Raw genomic sequence first — 14,087 nt, 5'->3', positions numbered from 1 at the left:
CTCTGATAAAGGGCTAAATATTATATTCTAGAGTCATTTGGGAGCTCATCTACTAAGTATTGAGGAAAATTGTGTCTGCAATAGTACCTAGAAAGTAACTAGTTCATGGGGCACCTGGGTGGTGATGCATCCAACTCTTGATTTTGGCTCAGGTGATGATCTCAGGGTCATGAGTTCAAGCCCCACATAGGGCTCCATGCTTAGCATGGAGTCTTCTTGACATTCTCTCTCCCTCCGACCCTCCCCCCTGCTCATGTGCATGATCTCTCTCCCTCTTTCTCTCTCAGTAAATAAAATATTTTTCTAAAAAAGAAAGTAACTAGTTCATAATTTTTGCTCAAATTGAATTTTACTTATTAATGAAATGATGGATTCATCTTGAAGTGATGAAAGCACAAGGAATGAATTTAGCAAAGAAGAATGATTCCCAAATGTACATAACCAAACCTTTTCTCTCATTTTCTTTAGCTCCACCTCTTCAACTGTTTATAGGATATTTCTAATTGAACTTTATTTTGTTGAAAACCAAAATCAACATCTTTTCTATCTTTGCAAATTCAATTTTGTGATGACTTTCCCTCTTCAACGCATTTCAATTCCCTTATATTCCTACATTCCCATTTCCATACCCTCCATTCCTGAATAATGACCATAGGCATTACTGATACAAATCTCCCATCAATCATGGCAGTTAAAATTCCAGACCTGCCACTTGCTGGTCACATGACTTTGGACAAATTACTCAACCTCTTAGGATATTAGTTCCTATAAAACGGGGATTGTGCTAAGAATTAGAATATAGAAAGGTAGATAGATACGATATTTATAATATATATGTAATACATATATATTATTGTTGGCCATAACAGATGTTCAATGAATGGCAGCTCCTGTGACCATGAAATCAGGTTTTTTTCCCCTGAAATCAGTTTTTAAATCTATACTTGAGGCGTTGTATTCTTAGCTATTTTGTACTCTTTTGCAATTCTCCAACATTGTCTTGCCCCATCTTGTGATGTTACTCTTACTTCCTCATGCTCAACATTTTACTTAATTATTTTGAACTAGTCTCTGGGATCCAACCCTTTCTTTTCCTATAGCTTTGTGCTTTGCTTTGGGCCAGGCAGCTGCTAAAACCTGACACACAGAGGGTTAAACCTAGTCCACTCCCAGTGCCCATTTTTACAGTAGGCTGGCAGCCGTCCCAACTGCCTACCGAAGCCAAATGCTTGAGGAGAGTGAGAGTAAGGAGCCAGCTATGAATCCTTTCCAGAAAAATGAGTCCAAGGAAACTCTTTTTTCACCTGTCTCCACTGAAGAGGTACCACCTCGACCCCTCAGCCTTCCAAAGAAGCCATCTCCGGTGAGTTCCCAGATTCCAGTCTGCTTCTGACAGGAACAAAATCGCTCTTTTGGTTCTACTTCTTGGCCTCTGGAGTATCAGGCTGAGCTGTATTAGGGTATCAAAAACTATTCTCACTTGGAGTTAGAATTAACCTGAAAACCAAATCTAATCAGACAAACCATGAGAGACTATGGCTACGGGAAACAAACTCAGGGTTGCAGAGGGGAGGGGGGTGGGGGGATGGGTTAGCCCCGTGATGGGTATTAAGGAGGGCACGTATTGCATGGAGCACTGGGTGTTTTAGGCAAACAATGAATCATGGAACACTACATCAAAAGCTAATGATATACTGTATGGTGACTGACATAACATAATAGTAAAAAAAAATAAAGAGACGTTTCCTTTACTTAGGAGAAGAAGCAGCAGGATGAGGTAGTTAAGAGTTCTTCAGTTAGGATCCAGGACTTTGCTGTATCTCATTGCATATTCTGAGTTTCTCTGGGGTGAAAAAAGAAGCAATTTGAATATCCAGGGAAACCTGGCAAGCATTCTTGCCTGGAGAACTGTGTGTGATTGTTCTTTCTAAACCAATATAAAAACTCAGCCCTTAGTTTCCCCTGTATTCAGAATCTTATGCTGGACACCAAGGGAAGTTTTAGAATAGATCCAGTCTCTGCTATGATGTGTGCTAGTCTATAGCGGGAGACAGGACAGAGAAACAAAGAATAATAATGTTTGTATTCTATACTTGTTAAAAACTTCCAAATTCATTATCTCATTAAATCTTTTTATAAAAATCTTAAAAGTGGGAAGGGTATAAAAATAGTAGCCAATTATTTACTGAGTTCTCACTATGGGCCAAGAGGTGGTAGTATTCTCATTTCTTTGGAATAAGAGAAGTGAACATAAAGACAGGTGTAGTGGCATGGCCAGGGTCAGTAGGTTAACACAGCCAGTACCAGTGGTATATAGCTAGTGAAGTGTGTTAACTAAACTCCAGGTTGTATAATTCTCAAGCTGTGAGCTAAGAAGGTAAGAAGCCAGTTTATTATGTCTTTCAACTAAGTTTATATATTAACATATATTAATATTTAGAAGGGTTGTTCATATCTATCCATATGGGTAAAAAATGAAAACATTAATTTATTACTTTATCTATTTATTTAGCTAATTATATATCTTCTGGTCCTAAACAATTTAAGGCTGCTTATAAAGATGCATATATTTCTTATGAAATAAGAGACAATATAAATTTCATGATGAGATTTGACTGTCCCAAGTACAGATATCTCCATCCCCCCCTCATGTCAGTTGGGCTACCATAATAGGTAGGGATTTGAAATAAACGTGACATTCCTTATATACTGACTGATACAGTACATGTAATAGCATAGTTCTTTTAATGTCTAATAGGATTAACAAGAAAATGTTATAGAATGTTTTCACAGGAAGAGTGGACATTTAATGTTACAAGATTTAAGGTGATCAATCAACTTACTTTTAGTTGGGCTCTGAGCCTGGCTCCAGCAGGCTCTGAATGGGAAGCCATCATATTGCCAGGATTCTTCCCTGCATGATGAATAGGGCAAGTGGGAACAAGAGAGGTTTTCAAACAGTGCAGCTAAGGAGGTTATTGACCTCGAAATGAAACTGCTCAGACATCAAGTGCTCCATAGGTTAATTCTTTGTTCTGTTCTTAGAAATAAGTATGATTCTTCTCCTGCTCAGGACCCCAGGCTTTTCAGTTAGTAGTTGTAGGAAGATGAGTAGGTTCTGGCGTCTGGGACCAAGGAATGTCTGAGTACTTCCATATCAAATGAATGAGGAGCAACATAATAATCAGAATAGCTTCTATCACGCCTAAGTCAGCAATGCAAGCACTTTCATTGTGATAATAGCTATTTCATGAAGAGTAGGAGCCATTGCTTCACATTACCTATCACGGTGATTTAAAATAAATACATTTTTCTGTTATAGAGCAATAACTGATTTAAATGTGGGGGAAGTTCATGCTTGAACCATGGTCTTTTTGTTTCATAGAAAATCTGTGGCTCCAACTATCCACTGGGCATTGCCTTCATTGTGGTGAATGAATTCTGTGAGCGCTTTTCCTATTATGGCATGAAAGGTAATTTTGTGTCCCAAGGTCTTCCTTTTTTTCTACTTATCCTCACCCCATATTTGGAACAATGTGGTCTTCTTTATGTACTTAGTTCCCTTATCCACACTTTCTGCTTTTATCCAAATTGGTCTTTTCCTTTGGCCAACACTGCCAATAAATACCTCATGGGTTTTCACCTAGTAACTCATACAAGCCAAGAACAGAAAGGCCTAACAGAAACCAGAACACAGTCTGTAATAATAAAAGTGTGAAAACTTCCATTTTCATATCTGTTTCTCAGGTCTATGAGCTATATTGTCATTGGGAGGGAGTAGATAGGGACATTGGAAGCACCATATGATCTTTGCGATTGGCTTAAATGCTGCTATGTACGTACATGGACTGAAGGGAGGAGTATTGCATTTGTACACTAAGCATAGCCCCATCCACTCCCACAGTCACCCCTCCGTCACTTCACTGATAGGAGTGTTGAAGGTCGAGATCACCTTCAAAGGCCAGAGATGAAATGTACTTCTCCATAAATCACTTTAATGCATCTATCTCGTTTTGTTTCCCCTTTTCCACCTCAGCTGTGCTGACCCTGTATTTCCTGTATTTTCTGCACTGGAGCGAAGACACCTCCACATCTATATACCATGCCTTCAGCAGCCTCTGTTATTTCACTCCCATTCTGGGAGCAGCTATTGCTGACTCATGGCTGGGAAAATTCAAGTAAGGAAAATGGGAGGTCACATTCCCACATCGTAGATTCATTGTGCAGAGATTTTGCCACTTCTAGCCTCTTGCTTCTAAGCAAGAATATACTTATGTCATCCATGACAAATAAGCATCTCTCTAAGACTGACAACACAGAAAGACTATTTATCTGCATTATCAGTTTTTCCAATTTTTTACATCCTTTCCAGTCAGGAATTGTTTTCTTTTTACTTTCCCTAAACCTAATTTTAATCTTCCATTCCATAGTTTAAGACCAATTCTTGTTCTGATCTCAGGGACAATAAAGATTTCTACCCACCAGAAAATTTATGATTTCAGAGACTTCAATGTAGTTACTTCATGTACTGTCCATCTCTTCTCTGGTTGAATCATTCTTTTGTATATTCTTATCAGTCCCTCTTCTCAGCTGTTTTACTGTTTCTTTTCTCTAATCTCTGTGGTTTCCTTCTTAAGAATATAATAAATACTTTCATGATTTAGACTGATACTCTATTCAGTTCCATATCTTTTAAGTCTCTGAAAATAGCACCAAGAGACATTTATGGGATAACAGTCTCCTATAACAGTATCCTCATAGGTTGAAGATGGGTCTTGGCTATCCATCACCAAGTTATTTTCTATAGTCTTGTCATCTATGGATTTGTTTTAATCAGTATTTCTCGAAGTGCATTTTGTTGAAATTGGTTGATAGGATACAATGAGTATAATATAGGAAGATAAAGTTCTCATGGTCAAAAACATTTGGAAAATGCTAGGCTAAACAAAGTTAAAAAGATTCCTTTACTGCATGACTTCTTATAGCCTTTAACATGGTAATAAACACTGTACAATCTGCAAGAGAAGATTATGGTAGGTAGTGATTCCCAAACTTATTTGACCATGAAATACTTTTTCAGGATATTTTGTGGTTGTGGTGTTCCAGGGACTCCTCTTTAGTAATCATTGGTTTATATATCACTTGGCCTATATATATTCATTGTTCTACAGTGGTTAATCAGCATTTAATATATAGCTATAATCATAGCATGGTAGTAAACACAGTTTCTTGACTTGAGAGAAGGATGGTGGGAAGGTATCTCAGATTTATGTTTGCTACTTATGTAGTATTGGTCACCAAGTCCATCCAGATAGGAGATTGGCACTATATGCAGAATAAAAAGTATAAGCCATGGTCTTTATTCAATAAACAAATTTTTATAGAATAAAAGACTCTCATACATGACATAGTACTTTCATTTATTTTTAAAATGACTTCCTCCCAAATTGAAGCATGGATATGTCTTTTCATGATGTCTATAAACATCTACTGAGAGGCTTTACTGCATGCCAGAACGCTATTTTTTATGTCCAGTTGCTTTTAAAGAGAGCCAAACATTTTTAGTCATAGTCCCTAGTGTGGTTTTTATACCCTGTGACCCATGCCTATAAAGTTCAGGCTTACAACCACTCTCTTAAATGTGTTTATTGCCAAATATGCTTTTGAATATCATCTCTACACTCCTCCTTTCACTCTCTCTGAGTAGGTCTGGAGCATGTCCTTTCCATCTCCTATCTTTTTTGTCTCATCAGAGCTAAACTTCTTCATGCTAGGTCTTTCTCTGCCATCACTGCACATACTCCTCCTCAGTTCCTAAGCTCTAATTAACAATGGTTCTGATGGTGAAATAAAACCTAAAACTTTGTCCTCTTTTCTACATTAACCCGTCTATAATAAAACTAAAGGAACACTGGGCTGTAAGTTAAACATAGAAGTTCTAGACCTAACCCTAATACTAATCAATTAGAATGTCACTTTACTTTTTTCTTTTTAAAAAAGAGAGAGAGCAAGAGCAAGCATATGAGCAGGGAGGGGCAGAGGGGGAAGGAGAGAGAGAATCCCCAAGCAGGCTCCACATTCAGCGTGGACCTGGCATGGGGATCAATCCCATGACTCTGAAATCACAACCTGAGCTGAAATTAAGAGTCAGACATTCAACCAACCTGGTCACCCAGGCACCCCAAAATGTCACTTTAGGAATGTCCTTTGACCTCTCTGGATTTCACCTTCCTCATTTGCAGATGTAAGATTGGTCAAGTCTATCCAGGGAGGTTCTGTTTCCTATGGGTAGGACTTCAAGGACCCCTTTCAAATGCAGAATGTCCAAATCTATCTTGACTTCTTTCTCTTTCTGCTAAAGTTTGCTACCATTAGCTTCCTCTCTTATATTCTTCATATCCTAGACTAATTCCCCAAGACTTTCACCTAAAAGGCTGCTTATTTTCTTTCTAAATGATTTATACTTTCCTCATCCATTGAGTCCAACAATCTGATATTGCTCTGATCTCCCTATGCAGACTCTATTACTCCAGCTCACACTCCTTCTGTTTTTTTTTTTTTCTCTAATGATCTAGCAGAGATCATCTCCTTTGGGTTCATGATAGCTGGCCTTTTTTCAGTCCTTTTTTATTCCCATTCAATTTATTCTTTTTATTCCAACAAAGAAAACTTTTCTCTAGAAGATGCCACAGGCCTTTTGGGAAAGTCTGCCCCCTCCCTCTGATGTTAATTGCCCTGGGCAATTAATGCCCTGGATTAGTCACCAAACCTCTTACACCCTATTTGCCATTATAAACCACCTAAGGTCCCTTCCCTGGAAAGCCAACCTCCAGAGATTAGGCATTTCTTTATTTTTTTATTATGTTATGTTAGTCACCATATAGTATATCATTAGTTTTTGATGTAGTGTTCCATGATTCATTATTTGTGTTTAACACTCAGTGCTCATTTAGAATGAGAAATCCACAACCTGAGATTGCTGGCATCTCCAGCCTCTCTCCAATACTTTCATTTCATTCTTTATATTCCAGCATATAACACTTTAAAATCGTAGATGTAAACCATATAATTTCCAAGGTTCCTTCTTGTACTAACATTCTACTTACGTATAAAGAGAATGCTGGTATAGTAATGCACATAAGGAATATATTGCATGTGTGGTAGTGTGCCATATTTCAGTGTGTAAATCTCTACATATGTTCTTCCTGGAATTCTTCTCTGTTCCACTTCCTATTTGCCATTCAGATTTCTTGGAAGAAATAACACAACAAGAAGTCCCTACAAAATGCATAATCTTTATCACTGGGCAGTCTATTCATAGTCTCCTACTCCTTTCTTAGCCTTGGTAACTTGAACATGAGGTAACTGGTGTGGGGATTACAATTAACCCAAGTGTTCAAGGGACCAGGCTGAAACTGAGAGCTCTTTATCTTTCTATATATACCAATGGTTGGGTTTAGAGAAAGTTCTTTGTGTTAGCCTCCCTTTTTCCTGTTTACCTGGAGGTTTTTCTTGGCCGCTATCGATTTCTAGAGCCAAAGACATTCCTTGATAAAAACACCACAGGTCAAAGTATCCTGTTGTCCTGGTTCTCCTAGTTTAAAAAAATCACTTGCTGCAAATCCATCCTGTGAATGCTCTGTGTATGTGTGGTGTGAGTGAGGGGAAAGGAGCTTGAAGGGAATGTCCATTTCCTCTAACACCACAGGGTAAAGAGTTCATTCACCATTACTATTTCTATGTACATTTCCCAAGCAATTCTTTCCTCCTCCACCCCTTCCTACTCCTACTCCGTTTGTCCTGGCACTGAGAATAGTATGAACTTTCAGGCTATTACTCAAGCCTCTCAATTCTATTTTTTTAATTATTATTTAAATATTAGTTACCATGTAGAGCAGTACTGGTTTCAGGAGTAGAATTCAGTGATTTGTCACTTACATACAACACCCAGTGCTTATCACAAGTGCCCTCTTCAATACTAATCACCCATCTAGCCCATTCCCCACCCACCTCCCTCCATCAACCTTCAGTTTGTTCTCTATCATTAAGAGTCTCTTCTGGTTTGTTTTCCTCTCTCCTTTTTTTCCCCTCCCATATGTTCTTCTGTTTGGTTTCTTAAATTCCACACAAGAGTGAAATCATATGGTATTTGTCTTTCTTTGACTGACTTATTTTTTTTTAGCATAATACACTGTAGCTCCATCCAGCTCATTGCAAATGGCAAGATTCCATTCTTTTTGATGGCTGAGTAATATTCCATTGTATATACACACACCACATCTTATTTATCCATTCATCAGTTGACGGACATTTGAACTCTCTCCATAGTTTGGCTACTGTTGATACTGCTGCTGTAAATATCAGGGTGCATATACCCCTTTGAATCTGTATTTTTGTGTCCTTTGGGTAAATACCTAGTAGTGCAATTGCTGGATCATAGGATAGTTCTATTTTTAACTTTTTGAGGAACCTCCATACTGTTCTCCAGAGTGGCTGCACCAGTTTGCATTCCCACCAACAGTGTAAGAGGGTTCCCACATCCTCACCAACACCTGTTGTTTCTTGTGTTATTAATTTTAGCCATTCTGACAGGTGTGAGGTGGTATCTCATTGTGGTTTTGATTTGTATTTCCCTGATGATGAGTGATGTTGACCATCTTTTCATGTGTCTGGATGTCTTCTTTGGAAAAGTATCTACTCACGTCTTCTGCCCATTTCTTAACTGTTTATAGACTGACTGATTTAACTCTCTCAACAGGACAATCATCTATCTCTCCTTGGTGTATGTGCTTGGCCATGTGGTCAAGTCCTTGGGTGCCTTACCAATAATAGGGGGACAAATGGTACACACGTGAGTAAAATCATGGAATAAATTGAACCACTGTTCTTCCATTAGACTGGTAAATGTCTCACACATTCATTACAGGTGATTTTCTACTTTCTTACCAGAGATGTCCCTTTATTTTCCAACCTATTCTTTAATTACCAAAGTGGTTGGGGAAAAAAGTATTTTATGACCAGTTGAACTCTTTCCTACTTTAAATGTCCTCACAGTTTTTATTAAACACTTGGAAACTTGTAGAATGCCTAGCTAGTATCCTTTTCATGAAAACTCATCATATGCTTGAAGACAATTATTAAAACCTCATGTCCCCCATATTTCCTCACCTATTCACCTACCCTTGCATCTGTACTTTGCTAGGATTGAAAAATGTGCATAATATTTCCTTATAACACATTGTAGAAGTCCTATTCAAAGCCTGGATTATTTCCATTTATGTGTGTATTTCCATATATTCCAGTTGCTCTGTCCCTCTTTACTTAAGCTATTGATGTTTATTGTGCCAGAGGCATTTGGTACATTTTGATAGTTTATTTGGTAAGTAGAGAGGATTACGGTTGTTCAAGAAGTAGACCATATATATTCATGTTTATAATGTGGCTACACATGTATTTATCAAATGAGCTAAGAATTTTAAATTTTAACAAATATTAGATGCCTCCTTTGTGTTGTCCTATCAAAAATTAGTGACAATTCTTCTATTAATTATAATGAATTTTACCATTTTGTTTTCTGGTTAGTAAGGGTATGTGGAATAGGTGTTTATAAGGTCCTTCTATTGGTGTATCCCTTAAATTAAGATGAGATTGAGAACCAGTGATTTAACTTTGGAGTTCCTTTAGTATCTGCTTCTATCTATTGCACACAAAGTGTAAATGGGCTATCAGGGACAAAACCTTCCTATGCAATGTATACTTTCTGGCAGAGGCTCAAGGGTCATGAAGATTTTAAGTGTCCTCTTTGTTCTTGTGCACACTTTTTTCTCCTGTATATCCATATCCAATTTCTGCTGTTGTGTTTAATATCAATATGGTTAGTATTCTTACCTCTCCATTTCAGAGTCCTATCATTGGTTGGCCTGAGTCTAATAGCTTTGGGGACAGGAGGTATCAAGCCCTGCGTGGCAGCTTTTGGTGGAGACCAGTTTGAAGAAAAACATGTAAGAATCCTGTTGTTTCTATGATTTCAAGAATATAAGGCAGGCGTTAAAAATGTACCTGGCAGGTAGCTATTTGCCAAGATTGAAGTAATCCACAGGTCAGAGTTCTTTTCAGTGCTGGGTATTGACATTGGAACATGATCAAAAGAAAGTGATCAGGGTGATGAATGGACCAAGACACATCTTATGAAGAAAGGTTGAAGGAATTGGAGAATTCAGCCTGTATAAGATAAGAATTAAAGAGAATGTAATCGTTGTCTATAAATATTGGAAAGATGTCAGTAATTAACCCAGAATTAGTGGAAAGCTACAAAAAGTTTTTTGCTCAAAGGAAGGAAAAACCTCAAAAAGAGTTTGAAGTAGTGAGTTTACCCCCACTTGAGGTATTTCAGAAGAAACTTGGTAGGTGCTTCAGTAATGGGAGGTGATGAACAGTGTAGAAATGATTTAAGCATCTCTGGCTGAAAGCCTGTGAAAGGGGAAAATGATCATTCGGAATAAAACAGAATGAGATTTTATACATGAACTTATCTAGAGGATCATTCCCTCTTTCCTAAATACTTTCCACTATTATTAGGGGGGTGGGGGGAAACCCAGTATGAATAAGCTAAAAATGGTTCCGTATGAGAAAGCTGTGACAAGTAAGCAAGGAAGAGTCTATTCTTAAGTAGGCAACATTTCCGGCTTCCTCTCTTTTGCTCTCAGTTTTCTTTTTGTCTGTCTTCATGTATTATTCCCTCATCTATAGCTATTTCTCATGTTTCTGGTTTCTCTCTCTCTGTTCTTTCTCTGTGTCCTGCTTCTTGTGTTTCTCCTACCCTTCAGGCTGTCTGAGTTATTATTTTATATTCTTTATCTGCCTGGGGTACCGTAGATCATAATTGCTTGCTGACTTTGGAGAAATACCGACCTTTGGCAGCCTTTGGGATTCTATGCACAAAGAACTATACAAATAGGTGAGTGGAATAAGTCGAAAAGGAGACCAGAGGAGGAAGCAAACATACTGTGAATAGTAAATAAGGAAGGACAGATTATGCTATTGTGTCAGGAAAAGACCTGTGGTTCCAGAATGAGACATAATGAATAAAGCATCAGCAACTTTCTCTTAAAGTTGCTTCATTTCGTAACTGCTCCACAAAGACATTTCAATAATAAGACAAACCCACCTACAAGTTTCCACCAACCACTTCTAAGCCCACGGATTTCCTTTTATAGTCTCTGGTAGACTTCCTGTAAGCACTAGAGGAACTACCTTGCTTAATCAACAGTGTAATCCACTGTCCTGTGTTCTAGTGTTATTCCTACCACACATTTCACAATATCTATTATTGAACTCAATCAATCATTCACGAATTAATTCAGTCAATAAATATGTGTTGAGTCTCTAATATATGTCAGGTGCTGTGCTAGGTAGTAAGGATCACAGAAATGAGTAATATATGATTTCTGCTCTAAAGGAACTCTCAGCCTACTGAAAGAAACAGACATGTAATGTAAAGAAATTAATATTAGAATAGACATGTATAGGGCACAAGTGGTATAGTGTATAGGATGATAATTTTTGCCTAGGAAGGGTATAAGAGTGTTAAAGATGCTGGTACTAGGGTTTGAAAGATGGATAAATGTTTGGATTATGTGTCAAAACATCTAAAATGATTTTCATGTACCTCCAGCTTAATCTGAACATAGGGTGGATCTGGAGCTAGGAGGCACATTGCACTGATGATTTGTCTTGTTTTTTTTTTTTTTTTTCTTTTCTTTTCTTTTCTTTTTTTTCAGGCAGAGGAACGGACTAGATACTTCTCTGTCTTCTACCTCTCCATCAATGCAGGGAGCCTGATTTCTACATTTATCACACCCATGCTGAGAGGTTAGGATCTTTACTGAGAGGCCTTGTATAAGGCTTTCCTCTGGCCAGTCAAAAATCTTTTCAGAGCTTCCTGATATCCATCCTCTCCTTTTACACGGGCTTAAAAACCTGAGAGAATTTTTTTAAATCTTGATTTGTTTGGTCCAAAAAAAACATTATGGATTAGGTGATGGGAAGAAAGAGGATGGCAATGTCTATGAACCTGAGATGCAGAATAGAACATCAAACATCAAAGACTCAAGATTCAGGGTTCCTCCTCCTCCTCCTCCTCCTCCTCCTCCTCCTCCTCCTCCTCCTCCTCCTCCTTCTTCTTCTTCTTCTTCTTCTTCTTCTTCTTCTTCTTCTTTTAGGAGATGTGCAGTGTTTTGGGGAAGACTGCTATGCACTGGCTTTTGGAGTTCCAGGATTACTTATGGTGATAGCTCTTGGTAAGTGCACTGGAACAGGGAAAATTAATAACCACTGATGCCTGCTACATGAGAAACATAATCTAAGCCATTTAATTCAATCCTCACACTAACCCTATTAGGTAAGTGTTTTGTAGGAATTTTCTCTAGACATTGGAGATAAATTAACTGAATGAAGTCAGAAAAGGAAGGAAGGAAGGAAGGAAGGAAGGAAGGAAGGAAGGAAGGAAGGAAGGAAAGAAGGAAGGAAGGAAAGGAGGGAGGGGAAGGAAAAGAGAAAAGAAAAGGGAAAAGAAAAAAAAGAAAAGAAAAACATACCCAAGTTTATACAACTAAGAACTTTTAAAAAGACTGATCCCTCTGCCTCATATCGGAGCAATTAAGTCAGTATCTTGGCAGGATGGGCCTAGGTATCTATAATTTTTTAAATATCTAGGTGATTCTAATGTATAGTCACGGCTGAGACCCACTGCTCTACACTAAAATATGTAAGGAAGCAAGGAAGATAATTAATCCTTTCTCTCAAACTAGTTTATTTCATCTGACAATTATTATCTGGTAATTGGAAGACATTTTTAATTCTTCTAAAGTAACTCCTAGGTTTAGCTGTTTCTGCCCTGCTCTTCAATGCTTCCAATGAGTTTTCTCTTGATCAAAGAGAATAAGGGGAGTTGAATAAGTAGGTGGAAACTGATGCAGCTTAGATCAAGTGCATTCTCTTTACCACTGACAACCCAGTCATGGAAGAGGAAAGAGGATGTGTGTGTTGTTTAGTTTACACAGTCTAAGGGGAAACTTGGACGTGATTGTTCCTAATCATTGACCTGGAAACCTGTTCTCACTCTGAACCTTTGAGTGACACCCCCCTGGAACATATCCAGCCCAAACACATAAAGAGCTCAATAGAGAAAGAAAGAACCCAGAGACTCAATATTCAGCCCTGATTATTTTCTATCAGGAGGTGGTTAATAATAACAGTCAGATTCTAATTCCAATTCCAAGTTAGTTTATGTGTTATTCCAGGAAAGCTGTGATAATACATTCCCTGCTTCCTTCTTCCGTCAAAGCCAAACATTTCCCCAAATATTGTCCTGGTTTTCTACTTATTAGTGCTGTTTCCTCTGGATCATGGCACAATAATATTAACATATTGGAGTGATTTTGAAGATCAAAAGAGGTGCTGTAAGTGAAATGTTTTATAAACTATGAAATGTTAAATAAGTGTTAGTTGCCATTATTAGTCAGCTGCTTCAGTTTTCTGGGTACCAATAAAGAACAATTCTCTGGTCTTTCACAATAATTTAATTTTTTCATCTATATTTTTCATTCATTGATTCAACACACATTTACTTAATGAACTTTTCACATGTCAAATCCTGTGCTAGCTATTGGGGTCACATTGGTGAATTAGAGAACCACAGAGTTTATGCTTTCAAAAAACTTCCATAGTCCAGAAGGAAAAAGGAGACAGACATAGTAAAAAAGGAATTTACAATATAGTATGATCAGTGTCACAACTGGGGAAGTACAGAGAAACTCTGGAAGCACATAGAGGGATGTCTGTCTAAAACACTGAGGATCAGAAAAGGTATGTCTAAAGAAGTGGTATCTAAGGTGAGACCTAAAGAATTAGCAGGAATTAATCAAAGAAGACAGGATAGCTGTAAGACAAGGAGATGAGACATAATTGTGACATATCTGAAGGCCGTAAAGGGGTTCAATTGCTCCAGGTATAAATGAGAAAGATAAAGAGGAGAAACTGACAGCAATCAGATAATGAAGGGCCTTTTAAGTCATTAAGGAATTAGA

At 37.8% G+C, this 14,087-nt stretch overlaps 1 protein-coding gene across 5 annotated transcripts in view; it reads left to right on the top strand.

Annotated features, from left to right (window-relative positions):
- The first annotated feature begins 1,188 nt into the window (after positions 1-1,188).
- SLC15A2 (solute carrier family 15 member 2) overlaps positions 1,189-14,087 on the top strand; it is a 30,826-nt gene continuing 17,927 nt past the window's right edge. For 2 of the 5 annotated variants that reach the window (XM_087861586.1, XM_045812525.2), the window contains exons 1-7: positions 1,196-1,363; positions 3,386-3,473; positions 4,037-4,178; positions 8,759-8,851; positions 9,902-10,001; positions 11,781-11,871; positions 12,222-12,299. In XM_087861586.1, coding sequence (XP_087717712.1) covers positions 1,226-1,363; positions 3,386-3,473; positions 4,037-4,178; positions 8,759-8,851; positions 9,902-10,001; positions 11,781-11,871; positions 12,222-12,299 — 730 coding nt within the window. In that variant the 5' untranslated portion in view covers positions 1,196-1,225. Of the gene's footprint in view, positions 1,364-3,385; positions 3,474-4,036; positions 4,179-8,758; positions 8,852-9,901; positions 10,002-11,780; positions 11,872-12,221; positions 12,300-14,087 lie in introns of all 5 variants that reach the window. The other 3 variants (XM_045812526.2, XM_087861587.1, XM_045812527.2) reach the window with 3 other exon arrangements.

This window comes from Ursus americanus, chromosome 4 (genome assembly GCF_024610735.1).
Source record: "Ursus americanus isolate L20-20 chromosome 4, mUrsAme1.1.p, whole genome shotgun sequence".
Classification (NCBI taxonomy): domain Eukaryota; kingdom Metazoa; phylum Chordata; class Mammalia; order Carnivora; family Ursidae; genus Ursus; species Ursus americanus.
Note: the sequence above shows the minus strand (reverse complement) of the source record. Positions and strands in the feature narration are given on the sequence as shown.